The sequence below is a fragment of the Tachypleus tridentatus genome, chromosome 12, assembly GCF_004210375.1.
Source record: "Tachypleus tridentatus isolate NWPU-2018 chromosome 12, ASM421037v1, whole genome shotgun sequence".
NCBI lineage: Eukaryota > Metazoa > Arthropoda > Merostomata > Xiphosura > Limulidae > Tachypleus > Tachypleus tridentatus.
In genome coordinates this window covers 7,480,294-7,504,021 of record NC_134836.1, presented here as the reverse complement: position 1 = coordinate 7,504,021, position 23,728 = coordinate 7,480,294, and the positions used below count along the sequence as shown (strand labels likewise).

Genomic DNA, 23,728 nt, shown 5'->3' with positions numbered 1-23,728 from the left:
TCATTTATTTGTAAATGTAAAATAGATTCATAGTGTGTTTTGTGTCAAGTGACAAATGATTTAACAGACTGATAGTGTGCGTTTTGTACAAACTGATTCAACCGATTGATAATATTTGTTTTATGTTAAGTGATTCTACAGATTCACAGTGTTTGTGTCAAGTATTTCAAAACATTAATAATGTTTGTTTTGGATCAAGTTATTCAACAGATTGACAGTGTGTGTTTTGTCTCAAGTGATTAAACAAACTGATAGATAGTGTTTTTTGTTCAAGTGGTTCAACAGACAGAGAGTGTATTTTGTGATTGAACAGGTTGGTAGTGTTTATGTCAAGTAATTCAACAGATCGATAGATAGTGTTTGTTTTGCGTCAAGTGTTTCAACGGATTGACAATGTTTGTTTTGTCAAGAGATTCAGTTTGTCTGTGTTTTGCAACAAGTGGCTTAACATAATGATACTGTATATTTTTTCAAGTTATTGCTTGGAACATTTAAAGGTGTAGTTATATCAGTTTTATTCTTTTAGGCAATGGATGAAAAGTGGATTGTGTCATAATACCAAAGAAAAACAGAGAAGTATTAATGTCAGTGACTGTTTCTTTATTTAACTGTTCAAAGATATGATTTATTAGTCGATGGCATTCCACAGATATTAAATCAAAAACGGCTACCAACTGTTTGTAGCTGGTTAAGGGGAACATGCTTTGACTTCTTTGTAAAGAGCAGCTAACATTTGACTGAGTTTCATTTGACTAATAATTTCAACTGTGGTCAGGTGGTGACTATTTTCAGTTGTATCATGCTAAATAAGTTACAAATACATATATAAGGCAGCTGACAATTAGTCTGAAAAATCACATATTTGACAGGGAAAGAATAATATCAGAGTTTCCGTAGTTTGTTTGTCATTGAGCAAAGTGTGGACAAAAGTGTTTCTCAAAGTTTGTGTTGTGGAAGAAAAATTGAGAAAATAGAAAAGTGACCATATGAGATGTTTGAAACTGCTCTTATTATTTCGATAGTGCAAGCTGCTGGAGGTGGTTGTATGGTAAAAGTTTAGATTTTTTTGTTGCTTATAAAATTCAATTTTATCTGAAACATTCCAGGAGGATTTTCTGTTTTAATGTTAGTTTGTTGCCTTTGATAGACAAAGCCATTGCTTTTTTAAAACGAACTGTGACGCAAGAATTCAAAGCGCTGATTTTGGTTTCTGATCGTATAATAATGTCTTTTGTAACAACCCTTCCTACTGTGCAAAACGCTTTAAACTACACTAGGACCATGTATATGGAATATTGAACGAACAAACTGTTTAATAAGTATCTTCAAACAAATGACAAAGAACCGTATACCACACTTAATTAAAACATTGGTTACTTTATCATACAATGGGATATTGTGTCTTTTTACCTTTCTTTTAATAAGTTCTTTTCAACTGATTAAGATATATAAGTTATATTGGAAAGTTGGAAGTAAACATGTTGTTGAAATGTGTGCCCAGATGCCACTGCTGCTTTGATTTTAAACGATGATTAAGAATCCAAACTTTTAGTTCTTTAATTCAACTAGATAAAACATTCTGAGTTTAGACTTTGAGATTCCATATAGATATTACTTTATGATCACAAGAAGCTACCTACATAAATGAGAACTAAATATTTGGCTGAGAAGAATCTCCAAGGATCAAATGAATGATAAAATATAAATACTTACTGTTTAATTCGTAGACGTTTTTACTAGACAATCGCCCAGTATCTGTGAGTGACTGTATAAGAGGCAACCTAGAACCTCTGATATCAGTTGAGTGACGACGTTCATATTGATGTCGGTGACGATGAAGAATCGCTTTTTTCACATCATCTAGCAGCTCTACTCTAAGCTGACTTGTATTAACCAAAGATTCTACAACAATATCTGCGAAAATGTATAAGAATAAAACATGTTTATTGATGATAATTTCAATAATTATATTTCAGAGTCCTCTTGTATGTAATATTATATTAGTGTGTTGAATGGTATAGTCTTTGCGTTCATTTCATAGTTTTTAGTCGCTTTTTAAATAAAAAAAATTGTAATTAATTTGTAATTAATTAATTAAGTTTGCCAGAAAGAATATAGACAAAGACCAGGACTTCCGGAATAATGTTCTTTGGACAGATGAGTCCAAAATTGAATTATTTGGACACCAGAACACAGGACATGTTTGGCGTAAACCAAACACAGCATTCCAGAAAAAGAACCTCATACCAACTGTGAAGCATGGAGGTGGAAGTGTCATGGTTTGAGTCTGATTTGCTGCAGCAGGACCTGGATAGCTCAGAATCATAGAATCCACCATGAATTTTACTGTGTATCAGAGGGTGTTTGAGGATCATGTGAGACCATCTGTACGAAAATAAAAGCTGAAGCGGAACTGGACCTTGCAACACGACAATGACCCAAAACATAACATTAAATCCACCAAGAACTGGCTGAAAACTAAGAAATGGAGAGTCCTGGAATGGCCGAGTCAAAGCCCAGATCTTAATCCCATTGAGATGCTGTGGGGTGACTTGAAACGGGCTGTACATGCAAGAAACCTCTCATAGCTGAAAGCATTCTGCATTGAGGAGTGGGGCAAAGTTTCTTAAGACCGATGTCAGAGACTGGTAGATGGCTACAAGAAGTGTCTCACTACAGTTATTTCAGCGAAAGGAGTAACACTAGCTATTAGGGGGTAGGGTGTCCTAACTTTTTCCTCAGTTAGAATATGCATTTCTGTATAATTACGTTTACAGAAGATCTTAAAGTCTTTTCTTCAGTTTTGATTGTTTAGTTTTATTCCTATAATCTCTCAGTATTGTTAAAATTGAGATTAAATATCTATATATCCAAAAATGTTACAAAAATACACAAGCTTTCATAGGGTGTCCTAACTTTTTCACATGACTGTATGCGCTAGCCGTCCTAAATTTATCAGTGCAAGACTAGAGGAAGACAGCTTGTCATCACCATCTTATTCCTCACTATGTACTTTATGTCAAACTTTATCGTTGAAGAAAATACCTTATTCTTCATAATGTACTTTATATCAAATTGTGTCCTCGAAGAATATCATACTATTCCTCACAACGTACTTCATGTCAAACCGTCCTTGAGGAACAGAACCTCATTCCTCACAACGTAGCTTATATTAAACTTTGTCTTCTCGGAATAAAACCTTATTCCTCACAAAGTATTTTATGTCAAACTTTGTCCTCAAGGAATAGAACCTTATTCTTCACAAATCCTTTCAGATACTTAGAAATGCTCCATTATAAAGAACTGGAGAAACATTTACAACTAAAATAAGCTCCACTTTATCAAGCTGGGGTTTTCTGTTTTCTTTTTTATCCCTTAAGTTGTGAATACATTTAAAATCCTGCTTTCTGTTACACTTAAACGAATTCGTATAATAATGTAGCAAAACTCTCAAACAAAAGCAGTAATTTAAAGTGAGTAAAGATAAAAGTATAAGTTGTTGAATATTTTCAAGTTTTGTTGCATTGAAAGGTAATCAGTATATGTTTAGTCACAATCATTGTCATAGTAAATTATCCAACTGATTAACTAAGTCTATCATTTTGTTACTGATTATTTTTACAATTATCAGATGCTACTATTAAACTGTTTATATCTTATGTTTCGCTCTTTATGTGCTTTCATCTTGAGAAAAGCCCAATTAAAACTATTTTTGGGAAGGGGACAGAATTTTACCGTGGAAATTTTTCTTACAAAATCAGATGTGCTACGTACTCGTGTAGATCCACGACCGTCACTGTTTGAATCAGATAATATAAAATAAACGGTTTCAAAAGGGACAGGTAGGTTTTGCTGCGTTCTATGATTGGTTGACAAAATGAATTGTTAGTTAGGTAGACATAAAAGGCTTCTTGTATTCATCTTTCTCAAATGCGGTTTATATTACATTATTTTTTATTATTCAGTTTTATACTATGGTCTTCTCTTTTGGTACGTTTAGCATTACAATGTTTTGCATTTTCAACATTACAACGTCTTGCATGTTCAGCATTTACAAAGTATTGTATTTTCTGCATTACAATGTCTTGTATGCTTATTATGTTTCTGAACTTTGTCTTTCATTGGTAATTGTTTTTCGACGTACTGAAGTCCACACTCATCAAATACGTCGTAACTGGTGTTTTTCTTTCCTCAAGGGCTTTAGGTGATTACATGCGTACTAATTCTGATATGTATTCTGAATACTGTTCCGACTTCATGCAACTAGCATGTCTCCTACATGTGTTTATGATTAGACTTTATGATAGAGAAATATGGTTGTGTGTCTAATATTTTTCGTGTTTATTTTCTCCTTTATAAAGTGCGCAAGGCATCAGTTTTCAACGAAAACTTTAGTGATTTGATTTTCTTCCTTTTTATTAATATCTTCTGAAATACAAGTCTGGAAACTAACTGAAGCCACCGTAGGGCGAACTAAAAAGTAGTAGCTAAAAATCACTTACGAGTCTCTTGTGCGCTACGTAGACCAGCAATGACAAGTTTAATCATTGTTACATAAACATTGCCTTGTATGATTCTCAACTCAGCTGATCAAAACGAAGAAGATAAGTTGTTTTACTACGTGGCAGCTGTGATAATTGGGTGCGACTCCTATAGTGACTTTCTTTAATTTTTTGCCAGACCAATTGGTTTAGATTTCTCTGACTTGTGTTCTAAATATATGCAGATATAAAATGAAATAAAACAAGCTAAGTGAGAGGTAATTAGACAGAGCTAGACTGAGTGATTTTTAGTTTAGCGATGACGGGTGATGTATAAAACGAGTTTGACAGTGGTATTGAAATTCTTGATGACGAGAAACTCACATGAAATAAAAATGTATCTCAGTTTGGTTTTACTTTCGCGCAAAGCTACATAAGGGCTATCTGTGTTAGTCGTCCCTAATTTAGCAGTGTAAAACTAAAGGGAAGGCAGCTAGTCATTACCACCCACCGCCAACTCTTGGGCTACTCTTTTACCAACGAAGAGTGGGAGTGACCGTCACTTATAACGCCACCACGGCCGAAAGGGCGAGCATGTTCGGTGTGAGGGGATTCGAACCCGCGTACCCTCAGATAACGAGTCGACTGCCTCAACCACCTGGCTATGCCGGGCCACGTATCTAAAAACACCTGGCATGGATATTAACTCTTTTATAATATTATAACAACAGGAATAAAGAAGAATAAGGATCCCTGTCAAAGGATATTCTAAATTATGATAACCAACAGTATAACAATTTTTGTATCTACGTTTGACTTGTTTTGAATATATTATTTTTAAAAGGTGGATTTTGTGCTGTTAGTTTATTGTTGAAATTTATTGCCAACAAGTTAGAGACACCTATGTAAAAAAATACTATAGCTCCAATTTGAACATCTTTATGTGTTTCGTTTTTTAATTTCACGCAAAGTTACATATAGGCTATTGCGCTAGCCGTCACTAATTTAGCAGCCTCAAGTTATCTTCTGTTGTTTCTTTTCACTAATTGCTCTAAACGTTATTATGTTATTTTATTATAAAGAGCACAACCGTTAGACAATAAAAATAAAGAAGCATGCGAATTGATAATACAGTGATATATGACACAAATCTGAGATTATTAATTTGTTTTTCATTCTAGGAAGATGAAGAGCGCTCAATACTTCTATCGGTGTTGATGGAAGGTAAAATATTCAGACTTCAAAGTCAATATATTTGTAAACGATGAAAATATTCTGAGAGAAAGCACAGTGTTATTTGATGTCGTCATACATGCCAGTGAAGATTCTACTGAATTTAATGAAACTGAAGTATTCATAAGTGAGTTAAATTATTCTTAGAATGTGAAGCAACTGACATATTTGAGGCATCCATTAGTTGACATATTTATATCGTGTATACTGAAGTATTTCATGAGCATGCAGTTTTACAAGCATTTGTCAAATATATCTTTTTTTAGAAAAAGTTACAACTAGAAAACGTGTTAAATGACTGGCATGAGACATCTGTAGGGCATAGCTTTTAGTTACTTCAAACTGTACAATATTTGCATCAAGCAAAATCATATGGGTATTAGATATTCACATTTTCATGTTCAAAACTTAAGAGGTTGACATTTTTACAGATAACAGCGTGATTTCAGTTACTTTTATAAGAAACGATCTTTACAATTTAATCCCTTCTTTCCCTTTGTACACTGGTTATATTTTATTAAAAAATATATTAAATGACAAAAATCTCTGAGTATATAAGAAGCAGCTCTTGCTACTATTTGATCTGTCGTTTAAAATAGCCAAACTGGAAGCAAGGAAGAGTGTTGGTGAATTATGTTTCTCACGAAGCCTCATAAAACAGGACATCCATTGGTGCATAAGAGATATTTTTCAGGCAATGTGGCTTTTAAACTGACTTTAGACCTTTATGTCTGAATTTATTTTTAATGTAAACTGTAGTGGTAAATATTGACGTCACAACATACAATCTGCTAGTTGAACTTTGACATATAAAGCCAAATAATGAAACTTTTTGTTATCTCATTTTTCAATATGAATTTCAGAACCATTTATACGCTTGCCTGATCTTCACCTTTTCTGATATAATAAAAGACTAACAGCATTCGAAAACCTTGATGATTTTAAGGTAAAATCTAAATTACTGAAGGCTGTGTGAATGATTTAAGTTTGAATATTGTTTGAAGAGGAGGTAGTGAAAGAATATCTCTGACATTCAGACTTTTTTGGAGGCTGCCAAAGATATGCGGTCATAAATGTTAGCATAATCAAATCATCAACCATGATCTGAACCAGCCAGGATAAGCGTTCTGGCCATTAACAGGCCAAGACGGCTTGCACAACAGGCAATGCAACTATAATTGATGGTCCTTTCCAGATGGGGAAACATCGGTGTACAGTGAAGTTTCTTGTCTCAGCTTACAAGAAGATAGACAGTTATCATAATAAAAAATTCATAATGACATCTTTACTCACCTCCAGTATAACTATCAGAAAGCTTTCCTCGGGTTCAAAAGCCAAGCCTTCAAGCAAACCCAATGGAAGATCCGTCAGTGGTCGAGTTAGTGAGTCTAACATTTCTGATGCTAGGGTGACAAGACTTGATATAGTGTACGACCTTCATTCAACAGACAAATGTGAATCCATTATGCCACATAAAGAAATTTGTTTCCATATAAATGTCTTGTTCCGACAACAGTGGATGTAAACTATATTTTGTGACATTGTTGACGCCATCTTACTCGAAGCTTCTTAGTTTTTCTCGTTATGTGAATATTGTTGTCACTAGAGGGTTAGTTATTATTAGATTTCTCTGTTTTGTGTTCTAAATATATGCAGATATAAAATGAAAGAAAACAATATAAGTGAGAGATAATTAGACAGATCTAGACCGAGTGATTTTTTTCGTTTAGTGATGACGGGTGATTTCTAAAATGAGTTTGACAATGGTATTGTGACAACAGGAATAAAGAAGAATAAGGTTCTCTGTCAAAAGATATTCTAAATTATGATAACCAATAACGTAACAATTTTTTATATGTACGTTTGACTTGTTTTGAATATGTTCTTTCAATAAAATGGATTGTGTGCTGTTGGTTTATCGTTGAAATTTATCGCCAACAAGTCAGAGACACTTAGTGTAAACAATTTTAAATCTCCAATATGAACAGGTATAACTAGTACAAACCTGTCCAAAAACTGATCTTTTTTTGGTAGATATAAAATATGTGAAAAACGCCAAATAAGGTGAAATTACACTTACAATAAACACCATTTCACGATAACTTTATACTGGCTATTGTTTTCACGTGACTTGCTTACTTTGATATCAAAATAATTCAACTGTAAAGCATTCAGTTCTTTGTGCTTTAGAAGACAAAACATATTTTTGTTTATCATGTCTTAAACTCAATGTGTTAAACCTGTTTGCTATACAAAGAGTTTTCATAGTTTTAAAACAAAGTCAGTATATTATGTTTACCATAATCTAAAACCTCACAGAAATCTTACGTGCAAATTTTATACAAATCTGCATAGCTTAAAACAATTAATTTATATCTCTATAATACTGTAAACATGAATTAATGTCTACAGGATTAATCTGCCATATAGTAAGCTTCTTAAGATAACAAAGTTTTGCGTTTACTATTTTTGTTTAATATTTGTTTTATATTTGTATGCCATATAATATTTCTTCTAAAGATGATTGTGTTTTATCATTTTGTAAAACTTAATACAGTAATCTTCATTAAGTGTATTTTTCTTTTCGTCTCGCTATTCTGTAAAGTATGTCGACTTGTATGTATTTAAGCACAAAGCTGCACAACGGTCTATCATTCTGTAAAACTTTTGTAAATGCTTTAGCTATGGAAAATGAACTTTTTCGTTTAGGTTTTTAATATCAAAAAAATTATTTCCATATATTGAACATTAACTAGTATCTAATGGATAAATGGATATTCTATGTATGCATAAGTGTATTTTTGACTTATACTTAAGTATTTTGGTATTTTATTAACGATTTTTTAAATTTTTAATTGTAAAATAATTAAGCTTGTTTCCGTGATAAATAATTGTATTTGCTTGATTGTTTTGTGTGAATAACAGAAATAGTCTGAAAATACAAAAAAGGAAATGTGGTATAATGAAACGTATTTATTTTCATAAAAGGTGAACATTTTTTGTTCAGGAAAAGCTACTAAACGTTTTTACATATACACACATGCTTGTCTCACATGTGAAGACCAAGTAATGCAGATGTAGCTAGATTTTGAATGTGCGACTTTATATTTGAACTAGACACATTTTCAAAGTTCATTATTGTTTTGGTATTCCCGAACTCTCCCTCAGAAGGTGTCATTGCAAAACGTTTTAGTTTTGTCTTAATATGTTTCTAATAACATTTTCATGTAGAGGTCTAGGAATATTTGGATGTTATGATATTTCACTATTTGATTTCTAAGTACGGAATAAATAAAATGTTATTGTTTAAATTGCTAATTTATATCCAATGTCTTACTTCAATTCATTCAAGTAAAAGTTAGAATCTAAGAATTAGTTCTGCAGCGCATATTCTACTAAATTCTAGTAAACTGAGTACTTCTCCAACTTCCAAAAAACTTGTGTATATAATAATTCCATACTACCACTGCTCTGAATATTTTAAGATAGTGAATCTTGAATTAGTTATGATTGCCAACTTAAACAGGAAAAACAATTTTCTTATAGCCAATTTAGACCACCATGAACTAAGTGTGACTTGGGAAATGTACAGACTTAATGATAAGTTTTTGGTGGTCGTTGATGTTGTCAAAGTTATGTTTAGTCTTAGAGTGTCTGACAGTTTGAGCAAAGCCACCATTCTGGCTTGTAACAAATATAGAGACATATCACCACTTTACTATCTGTGAATATTCTACCTACGGATCTGTTGTTGCAGTTATCAGCTAAAATTGTCTGTGAAACAAGTAATTGGTGACTTCGCAGCAAAACCATCCAACAAAGACCTTCCGGAACCCAGAAACGGTGGACGATATGAATTCATACAAGGAAATGAGTCACAACATGTTCAAGTGCACAAGTATCTCCTGTATTATTAGACTGAGCCATTCTCGGGTTACTGCTACTGTCTGCTGCAGTTACACAACTGATAACGAAAGGTCACTATTGCCTGCTAAAACATGATCTACAATTGCTCATACATTCATATTTATGGGTGAAAATTTATTACTTTTGCTATGTTGTAATTACAGATATATTACTATTCATGTTCCACGTGAAAGGGTTATTATCACAGAGAATGAAGCAGAAGGAACTGAAGCTGGTTGTATAATTACAATTGATTCAGCTGTTCAATGTCTAAGAGCAAACCCACAGCAAATAATGCCTTTCATGTCACTGATAAAAGACGTTTCAGAAGTCTTGACATGATAAAGTGGCAATAACTCAGCAGAATGCTTGTAGATTTTTTTCTTGTGATTGTAGGATTAAAGTAGAACAAGCGTTATTCTTCTTTATATAAACACAAGAAAGGTATTTTCTCGAATAAAAACTACATATTGTCCTTTGGAACATCGAGGATGGAATAAATACACCTTCAAACAGTATTTTTGCATCTCCAATAATGATAGGAATGAAGAATAAGGGGAATCCCAAGATATGTGTATTCTAAGGGTGCGTAAATATTATAACGTTACTGGTGCCTCCTTCTGTTACTGCCATTTATCTCAACACTATGGACTTTACAATCAAGCTCGTGACGGGTTGAACTGAATGATGAAGAAAAACTTAAATTGTTTTTATTTATTGAAACAAACTGCATAAAATTTCATGCTATGCCATTGCGTCTAAAGAGGTTAATGTGCTTACACCGAGAGGACTGAAATTAGATATTCTTACCCAGTAGATACATTCTGGTATCTGAACAAACATTTCAGACTGACAATGATGTTTCAGTGAATGAAGAAAAGGGTTCGAAATCAAAGATCATGCCTATGCGTATACATGTTAAGGTTTCAATCAATACTGTAATAAAGGACAGTGTTCACAGATTGTTAAAAAAATGCAGTGGTTTAGAGACTAGCTCAGATCTTTAACAAAAAAATGTTTTCCAGGTGTTTAAATGTGTGTGATATTTATTATTAGATTTTAAAACTCATACAAGTTAGCTACATCACAGATTGCTCTGACTTTTGTGTGAACTAAAGAATGTAACCAAGAATTTTATTTGCTGAAATATATTTTAGTTGAGGCTTCAGTGTTAGTTTAACAGGGGTAAGAATTTACTGTGGTATTGTCAAAATATCTAAAACTCTACTTTTACGTGCCTGTGGTTATAATTTTGAAAATAAATACTTGAGAGAAATATGTAGAAAAATATATTGTAGTCAAGCATGATTTCATCGCTTTGTTAGACCTAATTGTTTCTTCCTTAAGCAAAAACTGTGTTTTCAATTGAAAGTAATCTGGCTATGCAACTGTTTGTTAATCAACAATTAGTTAATCAACAATTTTGATAATTTTACGCAATGTCTCCATAACTTGCTTCATGGTTTAGATGTTCAGTCTTTTTTGTAATTTTTTCTTTAATATCACTAAAGATTTTTATTGTTCTTCAGATATGTAAATATCACAGTGTTATTTAAAATATTCTTGATATTAACCATCTAAAATATCTAAAGTGTAGTATATTCCCTAATTTTACATGTTTTTCAAATGTTAGTACTCTTATTCAAACTAATTTCAAGGGATTGGTAACTAGAAAAAAATTACATTGTTAATTCAGAATACTTAATGTTTGTGTTTAGCATTCTCTTGAACAAAAACAGAAAATTCTAGTTTTCAAAATTCTTAATCTTTCACAAAGTTTGCTGTTAGCTGTAAGAGAATGGGAAACGCAATTCTCATAAAAATATTTTCTTTCACTTTTAACAAGAATTTTATTAGTTGGCAATAGAATTTAGGATTAAAATGTGAAAACGTAGAAGCGTCAGAGAACAATTTTATAAATTAAGGTGTATGATGTTTCATTTATTTTCTTTAAAGCAAAGAACCTTAAGAAAAACATTATAGCTACATAGGTTCGTCTGATTCAGATTTAGTTACACAAGCTCACCTACAATCTTATTCAGGCTAACAGCTTCCACGTCCAGCAAAATAGATCCGTTTAGAATGTAGTTTCGAAGTTCAAGGAGGAAATGTAACGAAATAGTTGCCACATGAGGTTTAGACCATCTGTTTCCACCTTCTTCAACGTCCTCTTCAAATTTTACCCACCTGAGGTAAAAAATAACAGTATTTAAATATTATTTTATTAAAGTAATGAGTAAATTTATAAAATACTCTGGTTTCGTAGAAATATCTGTCGTGAATGATCTAATACTATATAACACACAAAATGATCACAGGATAGCTAAATTACGTAACATTACATCTATTACTTGGCAAAATCACCAATATAAAATTACATCGATCATTCCTATCAGTTTACCATTGCTCAAAGTATGCCGCTGTTGATTCGTCACGTGATTTGAAATGCAAATTATTAGCCAGTCAGTTTATGATATGTGATTTCAAAAAACTGTTTTAATTGTCATTTGTCAATACAGTCCTATCGATGGTGCCTCACGTGACCTAATAGGAGTATGCTGGCCTGAGGATCAAAATGTCCGAGAATGAATCCATGATATGCATTAAATGGTGCTTTTTTTTAGGGGGGAGGGTTGAGGTGCTACTGTATGAGAAGTCATACATATTAGAAATAATAACTTGATCAAATGGAATAGCCTGCACACTCAGTGGAGATAAATCTAGCTAAGAATATATAGAGACTGTTTATATCACATCAAATGTTTGAAGATGCTGAATTTACCCTAAAATTAGCTAGTTATAAAGAGTTATCAGAACCTTGATGTTGAATTTACCCTGAAATTAGCTATTTATAAAGAGTTTTTAGGAACTTTATCAACACCCTGACCTCAAGATTTGTAACACTGACGCCAGTATTACATGTTGAAAAAATTCGATGGAATCTAAAAGATGTTAACATAGCTCTGTTTAATGTGACCTTACAAGCTAAAGCAGATTGGCCAGTCATTTGAATTTCAGATCATATAGCAGGTTATCACATACCTGATTATATTGGCATAAAAATTTACCAAATGGGCGAGTTGGTTGAATTACATTAATTGAAAAGTGGTTTTGAGACATATCGGCGTTTTTTCATACAATTTTCAAATATTCTTAAAACATACAGTATTGACTGTGTTTAAAATAAGTGAAATGATTCTTTTTCTCTAAGGTGTGTGTTACAAACAATATTCTATGGGTTTTTTTCAACAGGCTAGAGATTGTTTTAGGTTATTATTGTCGTGTTGACAAGTGTTTATTTAAGGGTTACTGCTTGTAGTGATATTCTAAGCGTTCTATGGTACTTTCCATTTAGTTAAGTAGCTCAGTTGACAGAATCGGCAATAGATAGCTACAATTTCTGCTGCTTAATGTTGGATAATTTGATGAGGCTGTGAATTTTGTCTAGAATTAAGGAACCGTTTGCACTCGATCTTTCTAAGCCTACTTTTAACGAAAACATGTTTTCATGCGCTGTATTTTTTCTTAGTCATGTCTTTCGCAAACCTTGTTATACATCCTTACGCTTATGAATAGGAGAGATTTTTCTCTGTCATCAAACCGAAGTTTAATAGAATTTCTTTTCAAGTTTAGTTTCATCTGGATGGCTCACCAATAAGCTAAAGACTTATAATACCAGAGCTCGTGGTTTATTTGTTTGTTTTTAAGCACAAAACTAAGCAGCGAAATATTTGTTCTGTGCCTATGGCAGGTATAGAATCCCAGTTTTTATCGTTAAAAGCCTTCAGATTACTACTCATTTAATGCGGGGAAGTAGGTGGTTAAATCATTAATGTTAACATTAAGAGCAGGTTACATGTATTCTTCTCAATCTTAATCGTGGTAGTAAAATCGATGTTTCTTGTTTGGTTTTTGCCAGATTTTGTATGGAGACCGGGATTTGTACAGTAAATATCTTTACAAATAAACAGACAGCACACAATCGTCTTGTTTTGAAGTAATATCTATTCAAAACAGTTGGAACGTCTGTACAAAAATTTGTTACACTATTGTTTACCACAGTTGAATCTACAGCTTTAAATAATTATATTTTACGTCAAAAGTCCACACAGTCTAGTTCAATTACCTTAGAACACCTTTTGACAAGATAAATTATTTGTATCTTTGTTGTTACGATATAAACTGTGAAACTTTCACTTTAGAAATCGTCTGATGTGACTAAACTGACAATCACGAAGTTTAATTTTATTTTTTTCACTTTTACTTTCACTAACTTCCTTCCTCTCTGTATCTGCAAGTATTTACAACACCCGATAGAATAACCTGGAAATCTCTATCTAGTAGCAACAATATTTATTACACATCACGAGAAAAACCTAAAAGTTTCGTGTAGGATGACATCAACAAGATTATAAAAGCCTTGTAATAAATGTTAAACTGCATATGAAACATTTCACTCGACTCGTACAGAGTTATGTAACGAACTTGCTTTTAAAAGAATTAACTTCAACAGTCTTGTTATTAAAACTAAATAATCATTAAATATTAGGTAATAACTTAAATTAAATATTCTGATATATCCAAGAGATTTCATAGACCAGCTACTGAAATTAATTTTCTACAGGCCATGAACTTATACTGGACCTAATTTAAACAGCTAAGGTTACAACAACAAAATTTGACTTTTACAGATGCCTCTTCTCCATGCTCCTAAGGTTCTGGTCACATAGGTCAGTCCTTAAAACTAAAGAAACTGATTTTTAATATTGTAGATGTCGTTTCTTTCTCTATTGAAATAGTATTTTAATGATGAATTATAGTTATACCACTTTTAATCTGGCTGTTTTTCTCTCAGTAACTTAGTTGTTTCTGGAGCAATTTAATGTGTGAAAAGGAATAAATACAAAATAAAATAAGTCAAGCCTAGGAACCGAAGACGTTTACGCAAAATTCTTTACAGCAAAAACGAGTGGCATCCATCTTTCTTTTAGTTACATTTTAAGTCTTCCAAAATACAATGACTCATGAGTATTTCTACATTTACCACAAGTAACAAGGAAAACGAACGCCTATAAATACATGTTTACTATCGTACAACACCCATGATAATATCCCAGTGTAGTATAGGACTGTGCTTTTTGTTACGTACCGCTTATTTAACATATTTTTATTTTTAAATATTGTGATTTTTATCGTTTTCAATATGGATGCGATGGGGCGTCCAAACAAGATATTCAATTTCACCTTTTACAGCACTAATTGGTTGGTATCTGTGTTATCTTAAAGAAAGATAGTTTGTAACAATTTCGGAGAGACACAGTTGTTTTTTTCTTTGGACCAATAAGTAGAGATTGCCACGCTCTTAAGGAACACTGAATATAGAAGCCCTTTGCTGAACGTGGAGTGGTGTACAAGCCTGGCTCCCTTTAACATTAGTGATTTTAAACACACACAAAACACTTCACAGAATGAAGACAACGTTCATCAGAATATTAGTTTAGAAAAACTACAGTAAATAGATAAAAAGAAAATTTTATGACACTGTAATATCTGAAAATACGAAATAATAAAATGAGTGCTATCGAAAGAACATTTGACAATGCTTCAATTTAACATCTTTTTCTGGACCTTGTTCCCAATAAATATCATTTAACCGAAACGTTAACAAAATTTTCTTAATATCTTTATCATTTTGAACTTTTAGGAGAAACTAAGGCACAGGTTTTTTATTGACGTTTCAAACATATATCTCAAAACGTATAGTTTGAGAAGAATATTATATCAGAAGATATTTAAACTTGAAATGTTAAAAAGTTCAAAATTGAATTTTTTAACAGGGTGAATAGCCCTGATATAGATACGTGGATACTGGAGTTTTACTGTTATTTATATCTTTACTGCATAGGTTGTTTTATAACATTCTCACTTCCATATACAAATTCTAAAGTAAGACGTTACACAACGCATGAAAATAAAGTCGATATTCTTGGACAAAAAACTACATCATAGCTTAGGGAGGTAAAAAAAAAGATTATTAAAACTCACTAACTAACTTATTTTCCAAGGCTACTTTGTGTCTATAAAATCACTTATCTTGCTAAGTTACTTTAGGTCTGTCTATAATATTACTTATTTTGTTAAGTTACTTTACTTGCTACGGGCAAACGATGCGACAGTGTTATGGAATATTTGGCATATTTCCTTGAAACTTAAATAATGTAAAGGTGAGTTGAAGCTTGAGAAACTACAATATGTTATTTGTTTGTTTTTCATAGTGAATAACGAAGTTACTATAAAATTAATCTTAAATTTGTAAGAATTTGCAAACACTGTAAAGTAAGCAAAAAGGACAACGATTACTCAAACATGTTTAATAAGAGAAACATTACCAAAAACAACAGAGAAAGAGTTATAATTGGAAAACAAAGGATGATCTTCAAGGTTTCCCCAGTAACTGTTTTTTGTTTTTTGAATTTCGCACAAAGCTACTCGAGGGCTATCTGTGCTAGCCGTCCCTAATTTAGTAGTGTAAGACTAGAGGGAAGGCAGCTAGTCATCACCACCCACCGCCAACTCTTGGGCTACTCTTTTACCAACGAATAGTGGGATTGACCGTCACAATATAACGCCCCCACGGCTGAAAGGGCGAGCATGTTTGGCGCGACAGAGATGCGAATCCGCAACCTTCAAATTACGAATCGCACGCCTTAACACGCTTGGCCATGTCGGGCCTCCTCAGTAGCTCAGCAGTAGATCTGGGGGTTTATAACCGAAGAAACTGGCAACTGTTAACCCTTGGTTTGTATAGTATAGATAGTCCATTGTACGACTGTGTTAAAAGCAGAACTAAAACCAAAGACAGTAGTACAAACTAAAAGCAGAAAAAAAGGTATATTTTATTTGAGTGGACTGGCTAAATGGCCAAAAATCAACGCAGCTGCAAGTATTTTTACTTTGCTTAAGACAACAAGTTAAAGAACAAGTTATTACAATAATATTCAGTGCCAAGACAGTGGTTTCTGTATTCTGTCACACCAGCTGTGAGTGCTACAAGGTTTTCAGTGCAGCTGAATTTTAACAATCTTCAAATTAATCAAAAACCAGAAAAAAATTTAAGCACTTTCAGGTGATCATAATAAACTAACTTGTCAATTTGAGGCATTTAATGGGTTTAAAAGAAAAAGAATATTGACTGTAAATAAGTTAAACAATCAATACAGAAATTTCTACCTTTTTAAAAACACTGGTATGATGATTAGAACACTCAGTTAATAATTCATGGAATTCAAAATATTACTCTTCATAGAAGTCATCAGAAGCTCTTCACATCAGGAAATGAAAATGTCCTAAAATTAGTTGAAATATTTGGCTATGCTCGATCACATGTGTCATCAAATAAGTAAAATATATATATAGCGCTCTATGATTCAGCATTAAATAACCCACATTATTTTACTCTTTGAACTTTTGTCAAATAACACACTTTCTTTTATTCGCAATTCTTATTAACTGTTGGCCTAAGACACGGTTTTAAATACTCCTATTTAAAAGTTCATTATATTTGTTCAGTACATGTTTATTAATGCTTGAGGATGACATGGATCTTATATTTACAGGTTGTTGTGCGCAAACTGTAAACCACATTGTGGTAGAACCAACATAACGTACAGAACATTCACAATGTTTTTACTACTTGAAGAAATATCGCAGTGTGCATACAGGCTTAGAAACACATTTCAACACCACTTGAGTTTAACATAACTTATTTTCTGATTAGAATAACCTTTTTACTTTCATTCTTTAAATAACTTCGAACTAGTTAATTTATAACGTTTATTGTAAAGGAATGTTTTGTGACAATCTATATCGTTTACTATAAGGGAATCCTTTGCAAAAAATATAACGTTTATTCTAAAGTAACGTTTGTTCTGTTTTTTTAATTTTACGCAAATTATACGAGTACTATCTGTAATAACAGTTCATAATTTAGTGGTGTAAGACTAGAGGGAAGGCAACTAGTTATCACCTCCCACCGCCAACTCTTGAGCTACTATGTTATCAACGAATAGTGGAAATGGCCATCAAATTACAATGCCCCCACGGCTGAAAGAATGAGCATTATTGGTGTAGTGAAGAAATGTTTAGTAGAAACATTATAATGTTTATCGTAAAGAAATTTTTAGTAAAACTTTATAACGTTTACTGTAAAATAATGCTTAGTAAAAAAAATTATAATGTTCATTGTAAAGGAATGTTTAGTAAAAATATAACGGTTATTATAAAGGAATGTTTATTAAACATTTCTGAGGTTGGATTTCAGTTTGTTTTTTGGTTTTTTTTACACTTTCCTCAGAGTATGCGTTACAACGTTTTTCTTTCATTTAAATTGGGATTGTTTTTGCATTAGTGTATTTTTTACCTTGTGTTTTAGTAGATTTAGGATCACTTCTCCATCATTGTTATCATATTGTATTGTACTTTTTATATTGCGTAATTAAATATTTGTTAATTTTGTTTGTACGTGAGTCCAGCCTTTTTTACTTTTGAGATATGACAAGGTTGTAACAGAATGTAATGCATGTTAACACTTGATAACATGAACCTTCTGTTGTTAGCGGGCCTAACTCTTTACTCTGAGGTTAATCCATGCAATATCACACGATGCAGATTACAGTCGTGATTAATTTTATTGTTATAATGTCTCTTACAACCTCGCGAGTAAATAATGTAAAATAGTCATTTTGAAATATTTTAAATATCACACAATTGAAATTAAACTTCCTTCAACATTGCAGGACTAATGAGGTCATTCACAACACTGATGGAAATTGCTGTAAATCTTGGAAAGAACAGCATAATTACTCTAACAAACAAAAAAAAACACACAAAAAAAAGTTTTACGCCAAAATTTTAATGGACTGATCCGTGATCCAGAAAAAGTTCCGATCATTGAATTGGTGGAAGAAAGTTTCAGCGACTATAAAACACAGATTTTAATAACTTTATGTACTGCATTGATGTTTTGTAATGAGCTTGAATATCCTGTTGAAACATTTCATGGATCAGCAAATTACGTTATCAAGTAGAGAGATTAGATGTGACAATGCGCACTGTGATATACTGCAGGCGCACTTGTGATGAGTAACTGAAATAACTACTAAAATATATCATAAAGATGATATGCGTCGTACTTTCCCAATATATATATGTTACATTTAAAATTCTGCTGACTTAACATGACTGTTGTTTATGCAGATTTAAGCTTTCACAAACTCAGTTTGAGTTCAAGCATGACATAAGTTAAATACAAAAGTTGGAAGAAATTTCATTCGAATATGAAACTGTACTTAAAACAAAGAGTGTGAAACTGTATTTGAAACAAGGAGTGTGACACCATACTCGAAACAATGAGTGTGAAACTGTACACGAAACAAGGAGTGCGAAACTGTACTTGAAACAAGGGGTGTGACACCATACTCGAAACAAGGAAGTACGAAACTGTACACCAAACAAGGGGTGTGACACCATACTCGAAACAAGAAGTGTGAAACTGTACTTGAAACAATGAGTGTAAAACTGCAATTGGAACAAGAGGTGTGTGACATTGTGCTTGAAACAAGAAGTGTGAAACTGCACACGAAATAAGAAGTGCGAAACATACTTGAAACTAGGGGTGTGACACACACTCGAAACAAGGAGTGTGAAACTGTACTTGTTAGTTTTGTTTTTTGTTTTTGAATTTCGCGCAAAGCTACACAAGGGCTATCTGCGCTACCCATCTCTAATTTAGCAATGTAAGACTAGAGGAAAGGCAGCTAGTCATCAATACCCACCGCCAACTCTTGGACTACTATTTTACCAACGAATAGTGAGATTGACTGTCACTTTATAACGCTCCCACGGTTGAAAGGGCGAGCATGTTTGGTGCTACGGGGATTCGAACCCGCGACCCTCAAATAAGGAGTTGAGTGCCTTAACCACTTTGTTACGCCAGGCCAGTTCTACTTGAAACAAAGAGTGTGAAACTGAACTTGAAATAAGGGGTGTGTGACACTGTGCTTGAAACATGGAGTGCGAAACAGTACTTGAAACAAAGAGTGCGAAATTGTTCTCGAAACAAGAAGTGTGAAACTGTACTTAAAACAAAGAGTGTGAAACTGTACTTAAAACAAAGAGTGTGAAACTGTACTTAAAACAAAGAGTGTGAAACTGTACTTAAAACAAAGAGTGTGAAACTGTACTTAAAACAAAGAGTGTGAAACTGTATTTGAAACAAGGAGTGTGACACCATACTCGAAACAATGAGTGTAAACTGTACACGAAACAAGGAGTGCGAAACTGTACTTGAAACAAGGGGTGTGACACCATACTCGAAACAAGGAAGTTCGAAACTGTACACCAAACAAGGGGTGTGACACCATACTCGAAACAAGAAGTGTGAAACTGTACTTGAAACAAAGAGTGTAAAACTGCAATTGGAACAAGAGGTGTGTGACACTGTGCTTGAGACAAGAAGTGTGAAACTGCACACGAAATAAGGAGTGCGAAACTGTACTTGAAACAAGAGGCGTGAAACTGTATTTGAAACAAGGGGTGTGTGACACTGTGATTGTAACAAGTAGTGTGAAACAAGGGAAGCATGTGACACTATACTTGAAACAAGGAAAGTTAAATTGTACTTGAAACAAGAAGAGATTTTCTGAAGGAAAGCATAAAAAATGTGAAATTTCAAAAGCTGTAAAATTTTGAAAGCAAAATTGCAATAAGAAAATAGATTAAAAATTGACCAGTTATCTAACAATCAATTAAAAATATTGACAGTGATCTTTTACTACTGCTTTTGATTTTTCAACATCATACAGGGGAGTCCCTAACAAGGTTTCATTACTACAGAATGTGGTTTTCAAGAACCGGATCACCTAACAACTTGTTCATACTCGTAAAAGAGGATGATACGAAAACTCCCATCGTTGTATGTCAAGAACTCCTTCAGTCAGTAACAAAATGTTCAAAACTTGTACTTATATCCTATTGATTGAGACTGGCATACTGAAGTAATTAGGGTTAATATACAACAATGCCTTTCGGAGGAGCTAACACAAGCAGCCGCTCATAGGACGACGTTTCTGCTAGTAGCTTATAATTGCTTATTAATTTTAAAAACCAATGAAGTTCACTTTAACAAATATAGATTTACAGCAAACATCAATCATATTAAATACATTTGAAGGCTTTGCATAAAACGTATAATAAAATATTTAATGCGTCAAAAAAGATAGATAGCATTATTTACCACACCTTGCAGCCTCGCGCCATTCAAAGTCTTCGCCTTCTTGATGTAGCTCCACCAACTCACTAAAAAGTGGATGGGTCTCATGATCATCTTCTGCTTCTCCGACTGTGAAACGAACTCCCTCTGACGGCACTTAACAACAAAGATTTCATTTTTAATAGCTGAACTTAAAATATAAATTAAGTAAATTTAAATATAATCTTAAAATGAATTAGCACATGCCTAACAAAAATGATGATTCTGTTTATCTTTATTCGACATTTTAGACAAATTCCTTTCGTCAATGGTATATACAGTATTATAACTTTGAAAGTTACACTAAGGAAAAACCGTTTATGAGTTAAAATATCTATATGTTCTAATTAAGACACGTCTAACGTGGAATACGTTTACAAAAAGTTTCGACTCCCACTGGATCAGCGGCGAGTTTAAGGATTTATAACGTTAAAATCCGAAGTTCTATTTCCCGTGATGGACAAAACGCAGGCAGCCTGTTAACTTCAATTGAAGCAACTAAACTTATATTTTGGAAAATAGCAGTTATCACTGTTTGTTTTGAATTTCGCACAAAGCTACACGAGGGCTATCTGCGCTAGCCCCCTAATTTAGCAGTGTAAGATTAGAGGTAAGGCAGCTAGTCATCATCACCCACCACCTTGATTCGTAGAAGTTGAAACTGTAAGTAGGCCTGATGTTAGTGTTTTTGTAGAGTACTGTGATGTTTAGTGAAATGTGAATACTAATGTCAAGAAATGAGATGCTTGTATCAGGGTTTGGTAAGTGTACGGGTGAAGTTGTTGGATAAAGTTTATGCATTGCTCTACTTGAAATATGTTATATGTAACGAATACAATAATCAGAGTTAATGTCACTATAAGTCATATAAAGGCATTCCTCAAGCTAGCCAGTAAACAAACAAGCGTGTGAAGAAAATATTTTCGTAGCCATTAAAACACCGGTGACTTGTTGAAACAGGTGGACATTGAATTCAAATACGCTTAATAACAACTAGTTTAAGGATGGTAATGATGGTACAATATTCAGTGTTTAAATGATGTATGAGAACTTGCGCGATGTTGCTGTGGACTAGCATAGTATACAGTGATCATATATCCAAGGTAAACACGTAAGTTAAAGTTTTGTGTGTTAAAATCTATAAATCGGTCCAGAATATATATGGTTCATTTAATATAGGAATGAACATAAATGATGTGGGATAGTAGCGTATAATCTCGATATTTAGAGGTTTGTTTTGTGGTGTTATTGCAAGCCAAAACAAAATAACTTTGTGAATCTTAGGCAATAAGTAAAACATTTCTGTTCTAGGATTTTTTAGAATTAGTTTTTTTGGCATTACGGAAGGAGGTAATTCAGTTTTAAATGCTCTGATGAGTTGGATGAATGTGTTTCTGGTATTCGGGTCTTTATCGAGTGTATTGTAGAAGCTGTAGTTGTCCACTTATTTATTGTCTTCTTCTATGCAAAGATCTCGTTGCTACACGACTACAGTGGTGTTTTTGTCGGTTGTTTTTAAACAGTATATGTATATGTATAATCTTTCGGTGAAAATAAGGAATTTCTTTCTTCATGTTATGTCAGGAAGTTTTTATTTATTTCGATTTAGTGCATTATTTTCAGTTTAACAAAGGTTATAAATGTATCAAGAGTAGATAGTTCCTCTCAGTGTCCATTCATGCATTTTAGGCTACGATAACTTACAAATCAATATGTAGAAGCAATTTTGAAATATATGATTGGTTGTTCCGCTCCTGACGTGGTAGGTGTTATATACATACTAGTTTTAAAAACTGAATTGTGATTTAAAGATAAAGCATCTTAAAAATCCCTTTATTCAGCTTTAAGAGTACATCGATTAGTTTGAACACGACAAGGTATGAAGTTTAGCCTTAAAGAATTCAAGTACATTTCATTTACCATCGTTCAAGAAAAAATTTAACTTAGTTTCATGAAAACTTGTTTTGGGAGTTCTAGCGAAGATAATACCGAGTTAATAGTGTTTTGTAAGTTTTAGGTTGTTCAAGATTTTACGTATTCTCTTTTGATAATGTATTTTCATTTTTTATTGAAATTTTGAAACATGTTATTTCGGAAAATCCTGAATTTGTTAAACTTTTTTTTTATTTTGGATAGTTGTCATAAGGAATGATATTATGCGATTTAGTTTTCAAAGTTCTGATCCTGCAGGCAAGAAGACTTGTTGAAAACCATAAGATATGGTTTTCAATTGTGACAGAAAGAGTATTTGACTACCTTGGATAAAAGAAAGACTCAATTTGAATAAAAAATTATTCGCTACAAAAAAGCCTGTGGGACGACGAGCATGTGTTTTTTTAATGTAGCTGTGGGACTAAACGTGATGGATGATATAAGTAAATAGTAATAGAGCAAAATCAAAACAAATTCTTAATTCTGTCTTGCAATTCTTTGTCATCTCCTTTTTCTCCTACGATAAAGAAAACAGAGATCTCCTAAACCGTCTTAATACACAAAAACCTGTAACCTACATCTTCGCTACGGATAAACAACCATTGTCCACAGTTGTTCCTCACCTACCAAATACTTAAATACTTTCTAAACAAATGACATTTAATTTCCTACCATCTAAAGTGGATACAAGTGTGTTTTGCTGTTTTCATCTATACAGTGTCAAATCTATGACACGAGTGTTTCTTGATATTTGCACTATACAATTATCAAATCTCTGATTAGGGAGAGAACCCCAAATTTATCCAAAAACCAGGTACAAAACTAAAGTCCATACTATGTAAAAACTACACTGACAAATACCACACCA

At 32.9% G+C, this 23,728-nt stretch overlaps 1 protein-coding gene across 6 annotated transcripts in view; it reads right to left on the bottom strand.

The window, feature by feature from the left end:
* The window catches only part of LOC143233556 (electroneutral sodium bicarbonate exchanger 1-like), a 107,268-nt gene that overhangs the window by 65,380 nt on the left and 18,160 nt on the right, over window positions 1–23,728 (bottom strand). For 4 of the 6 annotated variants that reach the window (XM_076469895.1, XM_076469896.1, XM_076469898.1 and 1 more), the window contains exons 3-5: window positions 20,919–21,045; window positions 11,647–11,807; window positions 1,714–1,914 (exon numbers count right to left, since the gene is read on the bottom strand). In XM_076469895.1, the coding sequence (XP_076326010.1) occupies window positions 1,714–1,914; window positions 11,647–11,807; window positions 20,919–21,045 (489 nt within the window). Of the gene's footprint in view, window positions 1–1,713; window positions 1,915–11,646; window positions 11,808–20,913; window positions 21,046–23,728 lie in introns of all 6 variants that reach the window. The other 2 variants (XM_076469899.1, XM_076469897.1) reach the window with 2 other exon arrangements.